Here is a 19,252-nt window from a genome sequence, read left to right as displayed (position 1 = left end):
ACGTGTTTTAATACAAACGTGGGAAAATGGAAGCCTCTCAGAGCAAAGGCTTGGCGTGTTCCTTCTGTGGCTCCCCAAGAGTCTCCGGGGCTGGCAGGTCCAGGGGGAGGAGACCGTGCAGAGGACTGCCACCAGGATGACCCGGGGCCACCATGTGCGGGGCAGGGGCCGGGGGGAAAGAGTCGGAAGTGGGGGTGGCGGCAGGTGGGGTGGGCCAGACACTCAGGCTACAGGAGGTCAGCGGGGGTGCGGGGGGCAGGGCGAGGCCACAAGGACGGGCGGGGATGGGTCTGGAACAGCTGACTGGGCCCTTAGCTTCTGGGGAAAGCTCAACAGGCACAGACTTTGGCCGCGGCGCGGGGACGGCTGGGGTGGGCGCTGACAGTCCAGGCCTGGGCACTGAGCAGATAGCGGGAAGGAGCCACACCCGCCACCCAGAGCCCTCAGGGACATGTGTGCAGACTGGGGCAGTCCCCAGTGGGGGGTGGGGCGGGGGTGACAAAGGTCCAGACGGGCAGGACAGCCCAACCCGGTGCTCCCACCTGCCCCCTCCTGGCGGTCAGTGGCTGAAGGACACACAACCCCGATCACAAGAGGGTGCTTGGGGGGCTCTCCTCCCTGGGGACACCGGCCAGCAGCTCAAGTCTCAGGGTCTCGGGGGAGAAAGGGCCCAGACCTGAGGTGAGCCAGCTCCTCCCACCACGTGAAGCCACCCCGGCTGGGGCTCGGGGGCCCTGGAGGCCACTCTGGGCTGAGGAGGACCAGTCGTCAGTCCAAAATGGTCTTGAAGTCTGCGGTCAGGCTGGGGTCAGCCGCTGCCTCCAGGGCGGCCAGCGTCACCCCTGGGAGCTGCCGGCACAGCTGCGCTTTGGCTGTAAGGGGACGAGTGACACGAGGGTGCCCCGGCCTCGGGACTCCGCCAAAGGCCACGCAGGCATGGTCTGTGCGCTGAGCGCCTGCCCTGTGCAGGCCAGGCTCCGAGTGCCAGGTGGGGCGGACAGGAGGGATGTGTGGGAAAGACTGGCTGCTGGGGGTCCCTCTGCCCATGTCGGGGCAGCCAGGGCAGAGCCCGGGCACTCGGGCTGGGGGACACCAGGCTAGTGGGGCCGGAGGGAGTGGGGAGTTGACCTCTCCCCATAGACAGGAAGTGAGGTGTGGAGTGGCAGAGTGACAGGTGGGCGTGCCCGGCAGGGGGTGAGAGAGCCTATGACCCCAGGGCACCTGCACTCCATCACCTGGGGGCCCCTGGACCCACCCACAGCCATTCAGACACGGAGGAGCCCAGCCCTGCTCAGGCACACACAAGGCAGGACAGAGGGGAGCCTCGCCCTTACCTGCCCGGAGTGCCCCCAGAAGACACCTGTAGGTACCACCGTGACGAGCCAGCTTGAGCAGGAAGGCGTGGAGGCAGAGCCACTGAGCGGCCTCAGAAGGGAATGGGCCAGAGGCGCCTTTGGTCCCCAGGGACATGCCTGGGGGTGGGGACACATGGACAGGCTAAGGCCCCGCCCGGAAAGACCACGTACTCCAATGGGCCCCATGCTGCCTGGGGTCCCCACACCACCCGAGCCCAGGAGCAGGGACAGAGGCCGGGGTGGGGGGGGCAAACGGGCAATTCTCTTTCAAGGTCAGCTGTAACACAAGCCCCAGGGAACCCTGACGGCTGGCACTTTATTCCTCTTCTCAAAAGCAACATCCACAAAACGGAAATCACAAAGACCCGAGGGACACCGTACGGCCTGAGCTGCCGACCGGCCAGAGGCTTCTGGGATGGAGCTGCGGGGAGCGGAGACGGTTCTGGGGGGCGCCTGGGGCAAGGCTGGGCTGCAGACAGTGAGCTCCAGGGGCGGCAGGCGTGGGGCCCAGCCTCCTCCCCACCACTGGCCGGGACTTGTGCCCAAGGCCCAGGGCACCAAGGGGAGGGGGAGCTACCAGGCCCAGGCCTGATGGGGGCACTCCCGGAGCGCACGGCCGTGCTGTGTTGGAAGCGTGCCGGGGAGCAGCCCGTGTTGCTGCACTACAGGTGACCCCTCAAAACCCGCCAGCGACACCCAGTATCCCCCTGCGCACACCTGTGTTCTTGGCTTTCAGGAGGGAGTAGCAGAGTGACGCGGTGTCCACGATGACGCGGAGGAAGAAGGAGGGGTTCTTCCTCACCGGCTGGTTGAATGGAAACTGGAGCACACACGCGTGGAACCTGACGGAGGGATGCCGTGTGGGAGGAGGGTCCCCGGTGGGACGCGTCTGTGTGTGTGCATGGATGTGTGCGCACGTGTGCACACGTGTCCCTCCGTGTCTGTGTGTGCGCGGGACCACACGACAAGCCCCCTCCAGGTGCCTCGTGCTCCTGGTCTCACTGACCACCTGGGCCCCTTCTGGAATAACGTGCACGCCTGTCCCTCTGCCAGCAACCTGACGTCACACACGATCACCCTGCTGAGTGGGAAGCACTTTCCCGCCTGCGGGAGACTGGAGCCGGATTTGGAAACAACACACGCCCAGCTCCAGTCCACAGACTCACCCAGGCTCACACGTCCATCTGTCCTGACTGTGGCTGGAAGTCAGCCGCTCCCCTGAGTGGCCAGGGGCAGGTCTCCCTTGCAAACCAGAGCAAAGCCTGGCTCTATGTCTGAGGCTGGGGCAGCCAAGGTGACCTTGGGGTCAACACGCCTGAGATGGAAGTGTCCCCCCAAGAGCTGAAGGAAGGCAGAAGCACTGCAGGGCCCCCCAACTCCCCAGCCATGCCCTAGTTCTCGGCAGGACAACCCGGAGCCATGCAGGGACCGAGAATGTTCCAGAAGCACACGGGGGCTCAGACGTTCCCATTAGTGGGGCAGGAATGGCAGCTGGGCTGTTTCGGGGCCACAGCCTACCACCCCTTTCTGGGGGACATCGGAGGGTCGCGAGCCTCCCCTGTACCCACCTGTTCCTCTGCTCTCTGGGACCCGAGCAGAGGTCGGGTGTCTGCCTTCTACCGCCACACGTGGGCTGCCTGTACCCGCCTCGTGCTCCAGGCCCCTGTGAGGTCCCGGGTCAGAGCACAGGAGTGGGGACACCCCAGGCCATGGTGGCCTCCCATCGCTGCCTGGGGACCACGCAAGGTGCACACACACGCACACACACAAAGCTGCAGTGTCCGCGGCTGAAAACCTGGGACACTGGAGGGCAGGGTGCTCTCCTAGGCCGCGGGAGAGCCGGGGCCTCAGCAGTCCCATGGACCCACATGTGGCTGTGTGGCCAAGGAACCCACCTGTAGGCCTGCAGCAGAAATATCTTGTAAATGTTGGTATAAACCGTGTGGACGCTGTTCACCTGGGTCACAAAGGAAGACAGACGTTGCAGATACATCTGGAATTTAGATTTCCGTCTCGCGCTTTATCACCAGGTCAGAGGGAGGCTGAAGGAGGCGGCCCCGGGTGGGCCCCCCCTGCGGCGACGGCGGGAGGGTCGGGGAGGTGAGCGCCGAGCGGCTCCAGGGCCTGAGCCCCAAGGCCTAGGAGCCCCACCGTGGGGAGGGACCCAGTGCCAGACGATGGGCCCCGGCGGGCGTGAGGACCGGCCGCGCGCTCACCTGCAGATCCAGGAACAAAGAGCAGCACTTGAGCCGCAGGACGGCGAACAGCTTGCGTCGCATGTTCCTGCCGGGCCTGGTGCCCTGGCTGAAGGTGAGGCTTGAGCGGATGGAGGTCTGGGCGTAGCTGAGGGACAGAGCGGGGGCCCCTGAGACCGAGTCCTCCTCGCCGCAGCCCGCCCGCCAGCCCACGCTGTCACAGGCACGCTCCGATCACACCTCACACGCGTTGTGTCCGCCCACGCCCGGGCCGCCCGCAGGTGAGGCCCGGGCGCAGAGAGCGCGGGGGACTCAGGTGGGGCAGGCCCTCACGCACCGCACACATCTGGGTCACGATCGGGGTCATGTACACGTGCACGCGTTAGTGACAAACAGCACAGAGCACCAGTGAAGTCCACGGTTCAACCAGACACGTTAACATGGCAACCACGCGCCTGACCGGGTGCCTTCCTGGGAGAGCGTCCGAGCGGGGTGGGGTCTCCTCGGCTCGGCACGGCTGCTCGGGCTACACAGAGCCTTGAGCCCACAGTCTGGCAGCTTCTGGCAGCCTGGAGGGCTTCTTGCAGGAGGACGCCCCACCGACAGCCGGTCGCCGTGGACGAGGCTAACACGGTCTCAAGATGGGAGACAGGGAAGACACAGGAAGGGGCAGGAAAGCCGTCGGCTCAGCACCGCCCACACCGGAACACCTGCCCCTGCCCCTATGTCCCCGAAACACCCCGTGGCCCGTGTGGTCTGTGTCCCGGGAGGTACCCTCAGTGCCAGCGTCAAACACGCTAACCTCGAGATCAACGTTTCATCTTATTGAATAGTTTCTGAGAGCAACTTCGATGTCAGAATAAAGCTTTTCTGGGCGAGGCATGACATCCACCTGGCCGCTGAGTCAGGCTGTTTCGTTAGCTGTGGTAACTCACGCTGTCCCAACGGTCAAGCGACAGCTCTGATGATGTCCCTGATTTTTGTTCCTTGAGGACAGATTTCTGGAAGTGCAGTTACTGGGAAAAGGTCTGATTGTTTCAAGGGCTTTAATACAAATTTGCTGCTTTCTAGAGAAGTCGCTCCGGTTTGCCCAACCCTCAGAAATGTGCCCATGTGCCCGGGCCCGACTGGGGCGCCAGGAGCACTGCTGAGGGACCGTGGGCGCCAGGTACCGGCACCTGGGACGGAAGCTTCTCTAGCGGGCGGGCAGAGCCTGGGGGGGGGGGTCTCCAGTCCCCGCCTCCGTGGGCTCAGGGCCACCCCCTCTCCTCCATGACGGCGTCCATCGCGGCCTCCCTGCAAGCCTCCACGTCCAACCTCTACAGAGCTCAGGGCATGGAAGGGAGGCCACTGGAGCCAGGCCTGGGTTCGAATTCTGCACCCCGTGCCACTGGGTGACCAGGGCCAGGTCCCTTGTCTGCGCCAAAAGGACACACCTGAGAAGTAGCCGTGGGCCCCAAATGCTGGGCTCAGCGAGGCCACTTGCGCTCGAGGCGCTGCTACCGTCTCTGCCCATAGGCTTCAGGCTCCTGGTGTTGAGCCACCCGCCACTTCCTTTCCGGTCTGACGCCTGCCGGTCCCGCTCACTCCGCCCCCTGCGCCATGTCGGAGGACCTTCACCCACCTGTTTTCTGAGTCTTCCTACTCTGTCCCTGCTGTTCTGTTTCCCGAGCCCAGAACTGGCTCCTGGGCGCACCGTGACACCGAGCTGTGGCACACTGGCTGCTCCTACTTTGTTTCCTAGACAACCGGACGTCCTCCCCTCGCTCCCACCCGTGGCACCACGGCCAACCCACGCATGCTCGTGAGGGCAGCCCCGTCGGTCTGGCCGCCTCGCCCTCCCCACCTCGGATGAGCTAGGTTTGGGGAAGACTCGGAAGTCCGCGAGAGAAGCCCGCCTTGTCAGTCTTTTCCAGGACGGTCCTCATCCTTCCTGTGTCTCCTCCCCCTCAGCCCGCTCGGCCTTTGCCGCGTACGCAGGACACCGCGTGGGGGTCCAGGCACCTCTGTCTCCACAGCCGAGGCCTTAGGGCCGCTTCTGTGAACAGGCGTTTGCGGAGAGGACCTGTGAGAGCACAGCTACCCCGCGACACCCACGCGCTCTCAGGCAGCGTCATTACCCAGGGAGAGAATGGGGTGCCAGGCCAGAATGGCGGTGCCCGTCCCCCAAACGGCCTAGGTTCTTGGGGACAGACAGGTGGTGGGCCGTTCGTGACCAATGGGTGTGGTGGGGGCTGGACGGTGAGAGAGGGTAGGGAGCCAGGGCGTCTGAGCCGAGTCCCAAGGATGAGAAGAGACCAACCAAAGATGGGGCAGCCGGGGCAGGAAGGGGGCCTGGGCTTCGCACGCGGAAGGACAGGCGTGAGTCTGCATGGGGAGGTGAGGGCAGCAGAGCGGGCTGGGAGAGCGTAAAGAGCACCGTGGAAACAAACCAGGAGCGTTTAAGCCAGGACGGCGGAGTCCCCAGCCGGCAAAGGAAAGGCCCGCCCTCCAGCGTGGCCGTGGAATCGGTACTTCCTGCTCGTACGAGAGCAGGCTCCTGCATTCACGTCTGTCCTGAGTCTGTGTCTGGGCCAAGCCCAAGGCCAGGCTGGGAGCTCTCAGGCTCAGGAGAAACTGGCTGTGAGGGGCTGAACTGGTCCCCAAATCCACGTTACAGCCCTAACCCACGTGACCGTGTGTGGGGATGGGGTCTGTAAGAAGCACTAAAGTCATGGGAGGGCCTGACCCAACAGGGCTGACGTCCTTATAGGAAGAGAGACGCCAGAGATGCCTGAATGCAGACGGATGTGAGGACACGGGAGACCATGAGGAGAACCAGCCCTGCCCACACGTGGGTCTCAGACTCCCAGCCTCCACGAAGTGAAAACAGAAAGTCTGGGGGAGCTGCTGGTCCACAGTATTGTTCGCGGGAGCACGAGCTCGCCAGGACAGGGTCCCACGTACCACGTACACAGCAGGCCCCGTGCACCACAGCCCCGCTCCCCAGGGAGGCCATGGTGGGCGTTACAGGGTGTGCCCCCGTCCTAAGGAGACTTGCGTCCAGCCTGTCCCCAAACCTCTGAACTCAGATCTACACAGCGTCCCTGCAGAACATGCTGTGACCCCCAAGTCTCCTGCACAAATTCCTCTAACCAAAAAAAGCCCCAAAACTGCTCACCTAGCGAATGCACTTAATCCCAAGGAGGACGTGTTGCCGCCCCCATCTGGACGGGCCGCTGGGCACCCCTGACCTGTGACCCACCCGTCACACACAGAGGCAGGAAGGCTGCGCACTGCGCTGCGTCCATCGCGGGCGTATTCACCTGGAGTAGTCACAGGACACCTCCAGGGTCCGGGTGTCCAGCAGCAAGCCGCACCAGGGGAACAGGCAGTGGGCTGGCAGCTGGAGGGGGGCCGCGCTGCCCAGGGCGATGTCCTCCACGGGGAAGTTCACTGCCGTCTTCTGCAAGTTGGCTGTGCAGCCGTACTCAGGAACACCTCTGACCAGGGTCCTGAAGCAGAGAGACCAAGTCAGTCCCTGGGAGGAGGGGGACGCCGCTGGGCGACTGGGGCACTCTGCAGTGTGGCGGCCGCGGGCACTGAGCCGGAGCCACAGGCATGGAGGCAGGCATGGGCGCCGCCCTGGGGAGCGGGGCTGCCAGCGCACAGGCCCCTTGGAAGTTGGGGTGCACGCTGCACTGGGCAGATGGCGGGGGGACCATGCCGCACACACAGGAATAGAAGCGAGGCCGCGGACTTGCTCGTGTGGCTCCCGTTCTCCCTGTAGGCCACATGGGAGGGACTTGCTAAATGGTGGTGCTACGAGGCCGGGGGGCCATATGGGGGGGTTGGTTATTTTCCAGAATTAAGTTGGGCACGTGGGGTCCTCCGCGCTGTCCCTTTGGGGACCCAGGAGTCCAGGGTCTTACTTTCAAGTGTGCTTTTCCAGGGAAGGAGATGGTTATAAACTGAGGGGTGTTTGCTCTGGTTGCTGGGCTATCTTTGGACAAACCCGTCACCCCAAGCCCGCCCGCGGGGGAGTCCTGGGCTCAGAGGGAGCGAGAGTCCTGTGGGCGTGCCCGGGGGCCACCGTCCACACAGCACCCCACAAAGGGCGCCCTACAAATGTAAATTCATCTCACGAAGGGGGAACTGCTACTCCACAAGTCAGGTCAGCCGCTCACGGGCCATAGGAGAGCCGTGGACGCACGCGTGGGAGCCTCACCTGAGAAAGGCCCGTGCTTGCGTCAGGTGAGGTGTGACCAGCAGGAAGTCGTCCACCAGGCGCAGCAGCACCCTACGACGGGGCAGAGGGGCCGGGGCTGCAGCAATGGGCCGAAGGTCAGAGGGACGTAAATACCCCAGTCCACAAGGACACGGACAAAGTAACTTTCTCCAGAGTCTACACAAAGGCTTTCCCTTCTCCTGGGACATGGCAGCGGCTGGGGATGCACGGGCAGGGCCACGGCCACGGCTCAGAGGCCCGTGGAAGTGCGCCCAGGCCCTGGCTGCACTACACGCTGCTTCTAGGCCACGTTCAAGCCCCGCTCACTACCTCCCACGTGCCCTGACACGAAGCCACGAGTATGGCCCTGTCCACGCCCAGAGGACCCGAAACGCAAGGTGGGGTGAAAGCAAGTTCACACACACACACACGGTGCGGGGGATCCGTACCCGTCCTGCTGGATTCCGGGGAACAACCTGCCCTCCATGTCCCCGTAGCAGAGACTGCACAGCAGAGTGGACAGGATGGAGCCCTGCGGGATCCCCTGACACTGGACGTACGACCTGGCGGACAGGACGCGGGCGGAAGCAGGCCACAGCAGGCCTCACATTCATTACAGACACAAGTGCGCTCAGACCACGCACGCAGGCCACAGACACGCAGGCAGAGCATGTACGCGGGCCACGCGCACAGACCACACATGCATGAAGACACACCGTGTGCGGACCACGCATGTAGACACACACGTACGGAGACCACGCACCCATATGCGCCACACACTGGGGGGCACGTGAATCAAGGTTCGTCATGTGCTCCCACGAAGCCCTGCCAGTGTCTGCTAATACCTGCCACTGTCCACATGGGCCCAACCCATTTTCATGAAGATCATGGCAGGCAGAGAAGTGGGCGGTGCCTCTCCAGGGGAGGCGTGGGGGTCACAGGTATGGCCTTTTCCACGGAGAAAGTTCTCTAGTGATGCGGGGGCCACTAACAGGCATGCTGCCTTGTGAAAACTCACCCCACTGTGCACTCACCAGGGGTATTTTTCAGGATGCAGACGTTATTTTACTTTCCGGATATAATTACATTTAATGAGTGCTATAATTATTCCTAACACAGTAATAACGATACATCCTTTCACTAAGCTTCTGATTCCTAGAGCACAGGGACTGATCCCAGGGAAGGTGCCCACATTCCAAGCTGACCTCTAATGATCTTGGCTGTGAGCCTGAGCCCCCAGGACCACCTCTCTCATCAGACGCACACTGGGGTCCTCGTGCAGGGGCTCGCCCAGGGAAGTCTGGCTTTGTATAAATAAAAAAAATCATCTGCCGGCATTTAAGTGCCAAAGGACTTCCCGAACCCTGGGAGCCGAGTGGCCGCGGTGCCTGCAGAGAGCCGGAGGTGACGACAGGAAGGGGCCGGGGACCCCGACTCACTTGCCCCCGATCCTTATGACGTGGTTATACACCAGACGCAGGAAGAGGTGGAAAAGGCCGCTGCCAGCTTCGTTCAGAGAGGAGCTCTGGAAGAACAAATGGAGGTGTGGGCGGGCAGGGGCCCCACGCTGGATGCCACGCAGGGCGGTCCGCAGCTCTGGCCGGGCTTGAGCCTGTGGACGCTGGCCCAGAGGGCACACGCCGTGTGTCCCGCAGCAGCTGACGGGAACCCGGGTCCTCACATCTCAGAGCCTCAGTGGGTGGACCGGCTTCTCCCTGTAACTGGTTCTGGAAAGGCCACGGAGCCTGAGGGCTGATCCATCACCGAGGGCCCCGCACTCAGGAACAGCCCCTGCTTACATGCAAGGAAAAGGGGTTTCCCACTAGACGGTCAGTCCCGGGGGGGGGGCACAGGGCAAATCCAACTTGTCCTCCTAAGGAAGGGGGCACGTTTCCTTTCAGCCTCGCAATCAAAACTGAGGGAGAGGATGTCTCTAGCAAGTCACGTGGAAGCAGCCGGACCATGGTGGAGTTTGCTAAGAGCTGCACCTGGGCCCCTCCAGCCAGATGGTGGCCACCGCCCGTGTCCGTGCCCCTCCCCAGCAGCGAGCCGCGTGCCAGACCCCCCACCTGCTCAACGACCACAGCGTCCCTCAGCGAGCTGGTCTCTTGCAGATGCTCCACGAACTGCCTCATGTACGGCTGGAGGTCTGTGAAGGTGGACACCTGCCGGCAAAGAGGAGGGGGTGAGGCAGGCACGCACCGCCCAGGCCTGGCGAGCAGAAGTCACATTGCGGGAGACCTCATCCACAACAGAAGCGAGCAGGTGCCGTCTGGGGACGGGAGGGTACAGCACTAGGAGCTGGTCAGGGCCCCAGAGCACAGGAACCGTCCACCTGGTCACTCCCCTGACAACAGATGACATGCGGAGGAAAGCCGCTGGGGGTCCCAGTCTTTGGAAGGGGTCCCTCCTTCCCGAGACCCCTCCCTGAGGCCTGTCCATTCGCCATGGGAGGTGGAGCCCGAGCATAGGGCCACCCAAGCAGCCAGCATGGAGGGGCTGGTCTGGGGGGGAGGGGACTGCAGAGAAATGAGCCAAGACTGCCATTTCTTCCTTAGTTCCACCGACTATAAGCATTAGGTGCCCCGGGGGGTGCTGGGAACTGCAGCAAAGGCAGTGATGGGGCTGCGGTGGCCAGGCTCTCAGGTGAGCACAGGAGGTTGGGGGCCGACGGGGAGCAGCGGCCAGCCCTGCAGGATCTAATACCAGCCCCGTCAGACCCAAGTGATCCGCCACGCCCACTGGCAGGTGAGAGATTCTCCCATGGAGAAGACCAGCATTCTGCAAAACCTACGCTTTAGTTTTTAGTTAGAAGGCTGGCATCTCATGGGAACGCATGGGGTGGGGGGAGGAGAGAACGGGCCTGTGCAACCACGACGCCCCGCAGACGTGCGAGGAACCTGCTCGAGGACGAGGCCGCTACGGAGCTGCCGGGATTTAAAAGTCAATCAAGAAAAAGTTAATTAAAAGTCAATAAAAAAACAATAAAACAAAGAAAAAAAAGGAAAAATGAACCAGAGAGCTGGAGTCTGTGAGAAAATTCACACGGGATTTTGAGGATGAAGAACAGGACAGTGACCGGAAGGAGCTCATGGAAACAGGTGGTCGGTCAGAACACGTGAGGTGTGGCCAGAGTCCGTGTGCAGAACACACGCGGAGGGGAGCCTAGACTGTGAACACGCCCCGACACTGCGTCCGGATGTAAGGTCCGGCGGGCGGGGCGCCGAGAGCACGAGCTGTTCTCATGGAAACTGCAGGACCGCGTTGCCACTGCTAGGGACAGACGGCGTGCAGAGCAGAAAGGACACGGCGTCAGCCACGAACGCCGCCAAACGGGCTCCGTGAAGGTGAAAAACTTCTGTTCATCAAGACCCCGTTTGTGATGAAAAGGCAGAGACAGACCAAGAACACGTGAAGATCCCAAGAAATCCGTGACGAACGCACACGGCTCCTCGCAAGTGGGGGATGAGCTCAACGGGCATCTCACGAGAGCAGACATCCGAGTGGCCCATCCATGAAAGGAGCTCGCCGGGCACGTCATGGGGAAGACGCCCCGCACGCTGACACAGGACGGCCGCACACACTGCAGGGACACTCGGCCCCGCGCAGTGCTGCCGCCCCGGACGCTGTGGGCACGAGCACGGCCGGCCCAGTGGTGGCAGCGGCACACGTGGCAGCGTGGTCGGGCACCGTCCCCCAACACAGAACGGCTCCACGCCAGCAACGTCCCCATCCACGGATCACCCGTGAGGGGAATGCCCGCCCAGCAGAAAGCAGAGCCCTGCGGGCGGCACTGGTGCCATAGAACTCTGACCATGACAGGGAGGGCGGAGAGCTGCTACCGCCACCGGCCGCGTCTCAGACTCGCTGGGGAGCAGAGGACACAGACACGAAGGGCACGTTCTGCCTGATGTCACATTCATGGAATTCGAGACAGATAAGTGAGTCCAAACGACTGACGTCCGAGCAGGGGACACCCTGGAGTGGGACGGGGGGTCTTGTGGGCACCGTGATTTTCTACTCCTCAACCCAGGTGGTGGCTGCCATCTGTGCCCACAGGGGCAAAATCGCATTTTGTCGCAGACTCGGGATGTGCAAACCACATCATCTGAGCCTCACCCCAGAGGTGGTCAAGTGGGGCTCTCCTGAGAATTCTGGGGTCGCTCCTTGCCCTTGGCAGCCTTCTGCCTCCCCACATCCCGGCTGCTCTGGGGGCCCGGGTGCTCAGACAACTGGTAGGGATCTGCCGCATCTGACCAGGCCCCTTGTCCTTTCCCAGCCCTGGCCTCTGGGGGAGGGGTGCCCCAGACCCGCAGCTCTGCTGTGTGGGCAGGGCCAGCACGGGAGGCCCAGCTTTCCTGGGCGAGGCGCCACCGGGCCCTCTCCTCCCACAGCGCTGGCCCAGTGCTGGCCCACAGAGCACACCCAGCCCTCTGCACGACCTCAGGCCAGGCACAGGCTCGCAGAGTGTGTCTGTGGGGACATCAGCTCCGCTGCTGCTGGCGTACCGTCCGCGGCCCCCTTCTGTAAAGGGACACAGGAGGCAGCGGCCCGCAGCACGAGAGGACGCGACTATAAGAGGAATGAGAGCGCGAGGTGCCTTCCAGCTCTGGGGGCAGAGGGAGTGCAGCCCAGCACCCACGGAGGTGGGCAGGGGCCTCCGGGGGCAGGTCCACCCATGCCACGGACACGTCCACACCACAGACACCTCATCATGGAACACGCACTCCTGTGGCTCTTACGTGTCTTTTGAATGACTTGCGGACGTGTCCCTGGGCGGTTCTCCGGACCACGGCATACTGGCGCATGCAGTAGGTGTTTTCTTGAGGCCTGATCACGTTGGCAATGACCTCTACCAGCCTGTCCTGGGGAAGGGCATCATACGCCCCCGTCACGTCCACCTACGTGGGAACAGATGTACCTGTGCAGGGCCTGCCCCCGGGGTTCCAGGTACGGCTGGTCCTGACCTGCTGTTCCCAAACTCAGGAGGATCGGACGCCCTGAACCCCCACTGACAGCCCTGTCCCCGCCGCACACACCTGTTCCATGGCCTCCAGACTCAGCACCCCCAGGGCAGGCCTGCGTCCCGGTCTACACCCAGACACGTGATGTGGCTTCCCCAAGGGACACCCCATTCGGGCAAACTCAGGGGCTGAAGGTCAGCCACTCCCGCCCCCACCCCGCCAGGGCCCACGATGCACGGCCAGCTGGTGGAGGGGGTGCTCCCGCAGGCCGGACATGCCCAGCTAGCTCACTTGGTGTGGGGTGGGGACCGGAACTGAGCACCGACCTTGACAAAGTACAGCTGGGGCGCCGGGTCCCGGGCCCGCACGCGCAGCACAAAGGCTCGCCAGGCCCTGTGGATGTCGTCCATACCCAGCACGGAGGCCCCCAGGAGGCTGGGGCGCCGGGCCCGCTCGTAGTTCAGCACGCTGAACAGCGTCTTCACTTGCGAGGTGAGATGCTGGACCTGGAGAGCCGGCCCAGGACAGGGGCAGCATCATCAGAGGACGCCCATCAAACAGGGGCCTGGGCCAGACCTCCCCACCCCCACCCACTGGGCCCCCAGGAACAGCTCCCTGCCTCCGCACCTCCCTTGCCCACCGGCATCCCCCAGACTCCAGAAGGGCCAGACGGCCGACCCCCCACACACCCCAGGACCTGGGATCTCCCAACGGATCTGTTACGGGACCCTGGAGACTCTGTATAGAAATTGCAGCTAATTTAACAACGGGTGTCTCCCTTCTCCACCTCCCAAGACCCCACCACATGCAGGGCAGGACGCTGCCTCTGTGGGGACCCCTCACCCACCACGTAGGAGGAACCCCTCTCCACTCACAGACCCAACCAGGTCCCCAGCCAACATCGACAGCCTTGCTTCCTTGTTTGAGGGCATCGCAATGACAAAATCACCCCCAAACACTCTGTGGAGCCACTGGAAAAGGGTCAGAGCTCTGGTGACAGACACGCCGTCGGGGGGACCTATGGGGGGTGCTAACCACAGGGGGAGGTCCTGCATGGGTCACTGGAACCCCAGCAGGCTGGTGGCAGGTGAATAACCCGGTTCTTTCTATCCTCAGCTCACGGAGAGTAGAGTCCCTGCATCGGCAGGATTCCAGAAGCCGGGGGCAGAGTGGGTAGCTGTCATGAGAACCTGTGGGTTCATGGAGGCCGTCTAGCATCTTGTAGGACTGGCCTTCCTACGGGCTCCTTGTCTGCACTCGGGCGCACGGCCCTGTCTGTGGTGCTCTGCCCTCCTGGGGGCCTGACGGGCTGCAGACCCTCCCGGACTCCTGTCTACCTCCACGCCAAGCCTGGGCTGTCCATGCCCTTGACTTAGAAATGAAAAGACAGCGTTGACCTTCTTGTCTCTGCGGAACGTTCTGGCTCCCACCACGTAGTCCATGTTCACAATGGGCCGCAGCCCACTGGGCTTGGGGAGGAAGCGGAGTCGGGATGTTAGGAGAGTTCCTCTGGCTTCGTGGTGTCTTCTGACCTCTGCTGCGGACAGTTCTCGGAGATGCACGCTGGTGAAGTGCTGTCTGAAACAGAGAACCGCGTGGGCTGCAGCTCGGCGGGCACGCAAGACGTCCAGGGCGGATAAACCTGCCAGAGAGAGCCAGGCTCCCGAAGTTGGCAGAGCCAGCCCCCAGGATCCCGATGCTGTGGCCGACCCCCTGCAGGGGCAGCCATCCACGCAGGGCAGGGGGCGGGGGAGGTGGTGACGGGCAGCCCCACAGAGGAACAGAACCATCTCTCCAAGGACATGCCGGCTCCCCGTCACCCGTGACCAGCAGCCTGTCCCCCAGCACCACCCACAGGTGGCGGGGGAGCCCAGCAGGGAAAGGCAGGATGCAAGCCCAATCCACCATGGGGACTCAGAAGCCTGGCAGGCAGGGGACGGCTTCCACAGTCCCCACAAGAAGTCTCAAGAGCCACTATGGGTCACTGCACTGTCTGTTACCTCAAACCTAGAGTAAAGTCCTCCAGACCGTCTCCCAGGGGCAGGAGGACACAGCCCCAGCGCCCTGTGGCTCATGGGACTCCGGCCCAGCTCCCTCTGCACGAGATGTCCTGACTCAGGGCATGGTTTTAGACCCAAATGTGGGATCCAGCCCAGGAGCCCTGATCTCGCCACTTTCGGGGCCCTGCCCAGCGCTGGGAGGACACTGGGCATGTTCGGCCAGGCCAGGCTGGCAGACCAGCCCTGACGGGATCCCGACTCGGCCTGCGTCCAGCACAACCCTTCAGACGGACATAAAACAGTGTCTGAGACGAGCCTAGCAGCCAGTCAGGCAAGTCAGGCTGCAATGTAGTGCATGGGGCCCCGCCTCCCGATGCACGCGTCTGCCCCCGGATACCGCCGCACGCCATCACCTGGTGAGGCCGTCCCGCTCATTCCGTGTGGGCTAACAGAATCCGACCCAGGGGCCAGGGACAAGCCAGCAACCCGTCTGCGAGGTCACTCCCATCCAAGACCAGCTTCGTCCACTTCTGCGCCCCACACAGCCCCAACTCTGACATCACAGGCCAACAAGGGGCCTCGGGAGTCTGTGCCCAGCGAGGGGCCGCCAGCGAGGGGCGCACAGGGAGGGACCCCAGAGGGGGGCTGGCTGGGTGGCCAGGACGCAGGGCTGTCACGGCACACACAGCAGAACACACGCGCGAGGGGCACTAACGCACCTGATTCCTATACTCTGTAACTGGCTCCACACGGTCTTCCGGTAGAAAAAGAGCCGGTTCTTCTGAAACGTGGTTTCCGTGACGTAAAAAAACGACCTGAGCAGCTCAACCACGTACGTGCCCATCAGCCAGCACAGGAACGTGGCCAGGACCTCCTCCCTGCGACGGTGCTCGGCGGCCGGGACGCAGCGAGCCCCTGCAACGGGAAAGGCCCAGAACCCAGTGTCCACCCCAGCTGCCCCACCCATCGCAGCCACCCCGGCCGCATGAAACGGGCAGGCGGGGACCGAGGCGCAGGGAACGGATCCTCAGCCAGAGGAGGGGGCGCGAGCCACTGACAACGCTTCTGCAGATACCGCCAAGCGAGAGCACTGCGGGTGTCAGGCTTTAATAAAAGATGTTCCTGGATTAGTTCCACATTTCCTTTTCTACTTTGTGATGTGGCTACCAGAAAGTTTGGGGATGTGGTCACGTTATATTTCTACTGGACAGAGAGGACGGGGCCTCGTCATCAGTCCTGGTTTACAAGGAGGACGCAGGGGCAGAGACAAGCTCTCCATACGGGGACACAGCCATTCAGCAGGGCCACCACTGGGCAGCAGGACCCAGAAATGCCTGGGGTTTCCCAGGCTGGACCACACGGGAGCTAAGGGCCGCCAGACCTGTGCAGCCGGGAACACGCACCACAGGAATGGGAAGTCACCCCACGGGTCAAACCAGTCCTCTGTAGTTTATTCTGCGCACTTGGAAAGGTCATGAGAAGGTGTCACCAGGTTGCCACAGAGGCCACGGCCCATATGGCACTGGGGGCTTCACCACTGATAACGGACATGAAAGGAACCGTGAAGGAGCAGGAAGGGGACCCAGAGGCTGGTCTGGGGCAGAGGACAGAATGGAGAGAGAGGGGAGGGAAGAAAAGGGCAGGGGACAAAGCTCAATAAACGCTGACCACAGACCACGACACGACCTCTAACTTGGGGCGTAACTCAGGCCGTGGGATATCCGTGTCAGACCCGCATGTTGCTCAGGACAAGGGACCCTGAGAGGACAGCAGAGCGCAAGGCTCCTAAGCGCCGCGGGGGGTGGGGGGGCAAACCGGGAAGGAGGGCAGAGTGGGAGAGGCGCATGGTGTGGCAACGGGCGTGGCCATGGCCACGGGAAGGAGCAGACGGCCAGGGCCATAGCTGGAGTGTGCAAGGACACGGGGAGGTCCAGAGGCTGGGCCCCAATCCCCCGGGAAAGCACCAGCTCCTTCCGGCATGCAGTGCAGAGGCACGGCAGACCTTGTGTGAAGCTGGGGACAGGGTCACAGAACTCAGCTCCTTCCACAGAGTGAGCGGCAGCCTGACAGCACCAGTCCTGTGACAGCCTGTCCAACCGCGCCTGGCACCTTGGAGGTTCCACGGTGTGGCACGGAGAAGGGAGTGGCTGGTTATGGGGTACAGGCATGCCAGGTGAGAAAGTTCTAGAAACGTGCTGTGCAACACAGTGCTTACACCTGGCAATGTTTCCTATGTACTTAACCATTTGTTAGGAGGATAGGTCTCAGCCTGTATGTTGTTTTCCCACAATTAAAAAAGACAACAACCTTACAAACCCAAGTTATTGGAAGGTCGCCCTGCTGTCTGCCATCACCTGGCCTCAGAGCCTCTTGGGGAACTGGAAAGGGTGTGCCCCTGCTCCCCATCGGAGGCCATCATAATCACGTTCTTTGGAGACGAGGCCAGGCATATTTTAAGCTCCCATCGCGGGAGACTGAAGTGGGTATCCGGGTGGTAACCTTGGCTCTAACAGAGGGCTCCGCAATCTTCTTTCACCGAGAAGTCTCAGACGTTTTGGGAGCTTGGGGAAGGTCAAGTGGCAAAACCCCAGGGTCTGTCCTTGTTGCTGCTGCTCCCCGCCACGGAGGACGGCTGGACCTGCGTCCCCACATCTGCTCACCACGTGTCTCCGGTGTCTGCCTGAGTCCATCAGCACCTCCAAGGTTCATGTAAACAGGATGGGAGGGGTCGGAGGTGGAGGATGGAGCCCCCACCTGGAGCCCGAAGCCGGGTGTGCAGGGAAGGTTGGGAGGGAGGGGCCTACCACATTCAGGCGGTGGGCCTGGTCCTGCAGGGCCGACCAGGCACCTGCTCCCGGGCTGCTCACCTGGGCTCCCGTGCAGCCAGGCGCAGTCCTGCACTTTCATCTTCCACGTCAGCTCCTGCAGCGAGAGCTTGGCGTGCTTTCCCAGAGAGATGAACTTCTTCACGTTCCTCAAGAAGCGGTGCTGGTTGTGCCTGGAGCCCCAGAGTCCAGCGGGCACCAGCCGGCACAGGCAGGCCCGCAGGAAAGCATACACCTGCCACGGACTGCTGTGTTGCCGGAGAAGGTGGACCAGGCGCCCGGGGTCCGTGCTCTCCTCGGGGGCTGCCGTGGGCCTCTCCGACGGGCACACGCCCACTCCTCTGCATGCACGGTCTCTGGACGCCTCCCCAGTGGCCGCCACCCGGAGCGGGCAGTGGGTCCTGAGGAGCGCCCTGTACGGGCACCGCGCGTGGTTCCCAAGCAGCTCCTGGAACAGGGGCCTCATCCGCCAGTAGCGCGTGGGCAGGCGGCGCGACCTGCGGGCAGCCCCCAGCCTCCCGGGCCTGGAGCCCAGAAAGATGGTCTCCACGAGTTTCCGGGCCCCGGTCAGGCTAGGCGGCAGGGCACTGAGCAGGAAGGAGGAGCGCAGCCGCTCCCTGCCTCCCGAGCTGTAGAGGAAGTGCTTGGTCTCGGGGTGCGCTGGGTGATGGGGTACTCCCTGGGGCCCCTGAGAAGGCTGTGCCACTGGGGAGATGCGACGAGTCCCAGGGGGCCCTCCCTCCCAAGAGGAAACTTCTGCAGCGGCCCTGCTAGGTGTCACTGCGCGAGGCTTGCAGTCACTCGGCCCATGGGCCCTGCCCAGGTGGGCCCGGGTAGACGGCCTGTCCGTCCCCGGGTCCGGCTCTGGCGTCTCGCCGCGTCTAGGTCTCTTGGCCAGAGGCGGACTGCTCCCGGAGCTGCCCTGACGCCGCCTTGCGCCGGAGGTCCAGGCCTGGCGCGTGGGTCTGAGGTCCGTCCGGGTCCCAGGACTGTGGCCGGGGGACGCGAGAGGCCGACGCACGACGGGGACGCAGAGGTCGTAGAGAGGAGGCCCGCACACCTGGTAGGCGCAGCTCCGGGCCACCAGCACGTAGAGCGCGCAGTGCGTGAGCAGGTGCGTGAGCACATCGTCGCCCACGCGGCGCAGCAGCAGCCCCCACGCGCCGCTGCCACGCAGAGTCTCCGTTACCGTGTTGGGCAGGTAGCTGCGCACGCTGGTCGTAAAGGCCACGGGCGGCCCGCCGCGGGCCCCGTCTAGCAGGGCGAAGCCGAAAGCCAGCACGTTCCTGGCGCCGCGCTCGCAGAGCCTCTGCACCACCCTGGCCACCAGCTCCTTCAGGCAGGACACCTGCGGGGGGAGGGGTCCTGAAGCTCTGGGGACCGAGGCCCCCGGGGCCTGAGCGCGCGGCCCTCCCTCTCCCACCCCGGCAGGCCCGAGCCGGGTTCCCGGGGTAGCCCACCTGGCGGAAGGACGGGGCGACCGGGGGCGGCCGCGCGTCCCAGGGCACGCACACCAAGCACTGGGCCACCAGCGCGCGGAAGGCGGCCGGGTCCCCACGCCGCACGAGCCGCCGGCCCTGGGGCCCCAGGCGCCGCAGGAAGGTGGCCAGGGGAAGCACCTCGCGGTAGCGGCTCCGCAGCAGGGAGCGCACCGCGCGGCACCGGGGCGCGCGCGGCATGGCAGGAGAGGGGCGGGTCCGCGGGAG

General features: G+C 63.6%; 1 protein-coding gene across 1 annotated transcript; it reads right to left on the bottom strand.

Moving 5' to 3' along the window:
- TERT (telomerase reverse transcriptase) lies at nt 1-19,225 on the bottom strand. Its single transcript, XM_034657110.1, has 16 exons — nt 19,007-19,225; nt 17,589-18,894; nt 15,441-15,636; nt 14,119-14,299; nt 13,048-13,227; nt 12,500-12,658; nt 9,827-9,922; nt 9,197-9,282; nt 8,207-8,320; nt 7,758-7,829; nt 6,856-7,044; nt 3,572-3,698; nt 3,251-3,312; nt 2,073-2,197; nt 1,335-1,472; nt 1-872 (listed from the first exon to the last, which is right to left on the bottom strand). Exons 1-16 carry the CDS (start codon nt 19,223-19,225, stop codon nt 769-771), a joined length of 3,354 nt encoding a protein of 1,117 aa, XP_034513001.1. The 3' UTR covers nt 1-768.
- Between the last annotated feature and the right edge of the window lie 27 nt (nt 19,226-19,252).

Source organism: Ailuropoda melanoleuca, chromosome 3 (assembly GCF_002007445.2).
Source record: "Ailuropoda melanoleuca isolate Jingjing chromosome 3, ASM200744v2, whole genome shotgun sequence".
In the NCBI taxonomy this organism is placed as follows: Eukaryota; Metazoa; Chordata; class Mammalia; order Carnivora; family Ursidae; genus Ailuropoda; species Ailuropoda melanoleuca.
The sequence above is the reverse complement of the archived record's forward strand: the minus strand, read 5'-3'. Positions and strand labels throughout refer to the sequence as shown.